Source organism: Asparagus officinalis, chromosome 6 (genome assembly GCF_001876935.1).
Source record: "Asparagus officinalis chromosome 6, Aspof.V1, whole genome shotgun sequence".
Classification (NCBI taxonomy): Eukaryota; Viridiplantae; Streptophyta; class Magnoliopsida; order Asparagales; family Asparagaceae; genus Asparagus; species Asparagus officinalis.
Genome location: NC_033799.1, coordinates 4,311,951 through 4,316,961, shown reverse-complemented (window position 1 = coordinate 4,316,961; position 5,011 = coordinate 4,311,951). Strand labels below are relative to the sequence as shown.

Genomic DNA, 5,011 nt, shown 5'->3' with positions numbered 1-5,011 from the left:
GGATCATCCACAATGTAGCTCAATCAAGTGATCATCAATGACTAAGAAACTTAGTGGACATCCACTTAAGTTGACATAAGTTTCTCTCTCTCTCTCTCTCTATATATATATCTATATATATATATATATATATATATATATATATATATATATATATATATATATATATATATATATATATATATATATATATATATATATATATATATATATATATATATATATATATATATATATATATATATATATATATATATATATATATATATATATATATATATATATATATATATATATATATATATATATATATATAGAGAGAGAGAGAGAGAGAGAGAGAAGAAAACTTGTGTCAACTTAAGTTGACATCCACCAAACTTCTTAACCATTAGATGTTTCCTAGGGATCCTTGCATGATATGAAGTGACTTTTTATATATATATGTGTGTGGATAGAAAGTTTGGTGGACAACTATTCCCTATCCACTTAAGTTGATAGGAGTCTTGCTCTCTCTCTCTCTCTATATATATATATATATATATATATATATACACACACACACACACACATGAGAAAAATGGGTATGCTTGGTACCAAACATAAATTTTATGCTTGATAGTGAGGTGTCTCATTCCCATCCACTCATTCAAATGGTGGCATATTCTCGTGCACTCCCCAACCCATGTGAATGTGGTCCCCCTATTTGAATGAGTGGAGGAGAATATGACACCTCACTACCAAGCACAAAATTTGTGCTTGGTACCAAGCATACTGATATTTCTCATATATATGTGTGTGTGTATATGTATATGTATATATATACATGTATATATACATATACATATATACACACACACACATATACATATATATATATATATATATATATATATATATATGAAATTATTTTGACGCTTCGTCTTCACGGTCTTCTTCAACCTTCGTCTTCATGATTCAGTGGGCTGTTAAATTATTTTGACGCTTTAATGGTAAGTTTATAAAATTTGTTTGATTTTTCGTCTAAAAGTTTTAGTTTTAACCTTAAAGATTGTAGCTTTTTGTTGTAAAAGGTGAAATATTTTACCTTTTAGTCTGAAAAGTTTTTTGTTTTTTGAAGAAACCAGTTGAAAAACGAAGACACGCATAAGTGAATCTAGATTCACTGCAGTGAATCCAGATTCAGTATGTGAGGTGTTTGTTTTTTACCATAAAAATCGTAATTTTTTGCTGTAAATTGTGAAATCTTTTCATGGTTTAAAATTTTATAGCTTGTTTTTTACCATAAGTTTCTTATTCTTTTTGTTTAAAATTTTATAGCTTGTTTTTTACCATAAGTTTCTTATTCTTTTTGTTTAAAATTTTATAGCTTGTTTTTTACCATAAGTTTCTTATTCTTTAATATAATCCGGATTCACTGGAGTGAATCCAGATTCACTCCAGCGAAAGCTTGGATGGTTAGGATGGTTTTTAATGAATTGTTGAAGAAATAAATGCATGTGCTGTAATTTTGAAGAAATAAACGCATGAGTGAATCTAGATTCACTGCAGTGAATCCAGATTCAGTTATGTGAGGTGTTTGTTTTTTACCATAAAAATCGTAACTTTTTGCTGTAAAATGTGAAATCTTATCATGTTTTAAAATTTTATAGCTTGTTTTTTACCATAAGTTTCTTATTCCTTTTTGTTTTTTATTTTTGTAGATTTGCTATTGTTTGATAACGAGTTTCAGTTCACTAAATCTGGATTCAATTCAGTGAATCTGGATTCACTCCAATGAATCGAGCTTCAATATAATCCAGATTCAATGGAGTGAATCCAGATTCACTGGAGTGAATCCAGATTCACTCCAGCGAAAGCTTGGATGGGAGGAGCTCGGATCTGGGTTGTTTGAAGGTGGCGAAGGAGATGGAGAGGAGGTTGACGGCGTCGGGTCTGAGGGAGCGTCTTCGGTTCGTCAGAGCGGCTTCGGTTCGTCGGAGGGAGCTCAGGGGCAGTGGAGTTGGAGGAGCTCGGTGAGGAGTTAGTGGTGTTTGTGGTGGTGAGAGAGAGGAAGAGAGAGGGGGCTGGTTCAAGCTTTTGGGAAATGGAGGAGAGAGAGAGAGGAGAACGTGAGAGGAAAGAGCTGCTGTGATTTTGGAGAGAGAGAGAGTTGCATGGGGAAATGGAGAACTATGTAAGAGAGAGAGAGAGTTGCATGGGGAAATGGAGAACTATGTAATTAATTGTTCCAATTTTACCCTTTTCACATTAATGATGTGTATTAAATTTATCTATATTTACAATTCTGCCATCGAAATGTAGGCCATTGGATTAGATAGATTGGAGGGTTAGGATTGGTTTTTAGTTCTCTAGGTTTTTATATGTGTGTGTGTGTGTATATGTATATGTATATATATACATGTATATATACATATACATATATACACACACACATATACATACATACATACATACATACATATATATATATATATATATATATATTCTTGTGATACAATAACTATTAAATGCTAATGAACTAAATGAGAATAATTAGTGAAGAAGGATTCACTAATCTGTTCATGGATGTCTAAACAGGCTGAATTGTTATAATCTAGGTTTATGTATGTGCTAGTAGATGTTGAAACTTAAAAGAAACCGATACATTATAAATGTAGTTTCTCAACTTTGAGACGTTGCTAAACTTGAAGAACCCTCCAATAAGCATTCTTAAGGATTCTAAGAACCACTTTTTATTTAATATCTTACACAGTGCATTCGTGGCATCAAAATTTAGGTTGATGAAACAATCTAAAAAGTAATAGCTATGCAAATAAGAAAATTGACATCAGTCTGAAATAATTAAAAGCTTCAACAAGAGCTGAAAGAAACACTGTGAACCAAATATTGAAGTCTGTTAAATGTTACGAAGCACATCAGTGGTCGACTTACAATTAAAAGTTTATCAAACAACATAACTGGCTGGCAATTTTGAGAACAAAACAAAGAAAGACAGTTCCATACTCATTACTCCTACCCAAGTGGTTATATAGGTTACAGAACTATCAGCTAAACACCAAACCGAATCTAGTGAAGGCTAACTATCACTGCATTTGAGCACCGACTTAATGCGAAGAAATTAAACACCCATTTCTCAAATTTACAATAGATCCTAATTACATCATACCCAGTTATTGAGCTTCTTGAGATGGATAATTGGGCTGGCTTCGCGCTCCTCAAGTGACTGGTTTGACCTCGCACTGTAATGGTCTGCAACCTTCCTCGCATTCCTAGAGCTCTCATCGTCTATGCTATATGAATCACCTAAAAATCAATGTTGAAATTATCTAAGTTCAAAAAACCTCTTTTAAAGACAATTTCTAACCAGCAACAAAATGGGTCTTAAATGAACTTCTACTTCAAAAAACAAGTGAAAGTAGGTAAAGCGGCATCTTTTTGAAAAACCCAATTTCCTCTCATCATTAACAAAAGAAGATTCTTTAACAAAACAAACTTTTGGATCAAGTAAATTTTCAATGTAATACAAGAAAAATAAACATAAGGGCCAATCATTAACCAACCCAATTACTCAAATGAACAAAAATTTTGCAGTTACAATCTAATTTAGGTTACAGAAGCAAAACAAAACCTCAATTTGAGCATATAAAAGATGAAACTTTGATAGAAGAAATGGAAGTTTTAAGGCGAGGAATCAAGTGGGCATCGATAATTTTTACCGTAGGAGTTCAATCTTTGCTTGGATTGAGGTGGGCCAAAGGATTGTTCATCGTAACTTCGCTTCATACTTTTTCAGGGGAAAAAAGGAGAGGTTTTTGAGGAAGAAGAGTTCTTTAGGGCTATTAACGGATTTGGACGGAATGTTTGGATTCGGATTCGGGTTAGGATTCTGATTCGGGTATAAATGGGTCGGGTTCGGGTCGGATCCCTTCTATGAGCAAAAGATCCGGGATTAGAGTTGGGCCGCTGTGCTTGTGGGGCGTTTTGCGTGCGCTTTAGGATTTGGCTAATTAGCACTTAAATACTTAATAGTTTCCCCTTCTGCGCAATTATATACCTTTATTTGTTTTTAGTAGTACTTATATACCCTAAAATCTTTAAATTTGTACTTTAATACATTCTATTATGCAAATTAACGTGAAAATATTTTCCAAAAAAAATCTCCGTGACACATTTTAGAGCTTTTTAATCCTTAATTTTTGTTAAGTTTATTGTTATCGCAGTTTCTATTTTAAAATAGAATCAAGGTATGTTTAAAATAGACTTAAGGTAGGGTCTGATATAGCAAATGTAGGATTTGATTTAATCTCACATTAAAGATAACTTTGGACGGAAATATGGTCAAATATAATTGGAGCAATGATTCAAATAAATTGATTCTTTCTTTCGAGTCAATTGCGTCCAAATAGTTCAGCCTAGTCCATTTTCTATTAACGTGCCTAAAGTAAGGTGGCGATATAATACGGAGATTGAATAGTCGATTTATTTTCGTTTTTTTGTATCTTTGATCATACGGCTGTTTACCCCCACACGCTATATACTTGCAACACATAACACAGGGTATGGAGTTTAGATATTTGCAAAGATCAAAGACATACCATCCACACGACCACAATTTTAACCTTTTAACACTACCGAAGTCCAAGTTTACAAGCAATTACAAATATGTTGCATTGACTAATTATTCCCTTACTACAGTAAGATCTTGTACTTGATCCATCCTCCTACAACTCTCTTTATACTCACCAAGATTCAAGTCTTCACCACGCAAAAGCTTGACATCTCATGCATCTTGTTGTCATTTCTCAAATAGTTATAGAACAGGGTTAGTTTGTGTGTGTGAGTTGTTAGTTTGTGTGCTTTTCCTTTTGCTTTTGGGCATTTTGTTGAAGGATCTAAGTAAAGTGAGTTCGGTAGGTGACGACAAGGTCCGCTCCTTACCAGCTTCCTCTTTACTCAGATCCTTCCTCTGGCCATCTGTGAGTTTTATCGTTTCTGTCATCTTTGTTTAGTT

General features: G+C 33.2%; 1 protein-coding gene across 1 annotated transcript in view; it reads right to left on the bottom strand.

Annotated features, from left to right (window-relative positions):
* The window catches only part of LOC109845149 (mRNA cap guanine-N7 methyltransferase 1), a 10,060-nt gene extending 6,227 nt beyond the window's left edge, over positions 1–3,833 (bottom strand). The window contains exons 1-2 of the mRNA XM_020414362.1: positions 3,717–3,833; positions 3,167–3,303 (exon numbers count right to left, since the gene is read on the bottom strand). Coding sequence (XP_020269951.1) covers positions 3,167–3,303; positions 3,717–3,783 — 204 coding nt within the window. The 5' untranslated portion in view covers positions 3,784–3,833. The remainder of the gene's footprint in view (positions 1–3,166; positions 3,304–3,716) is intronic.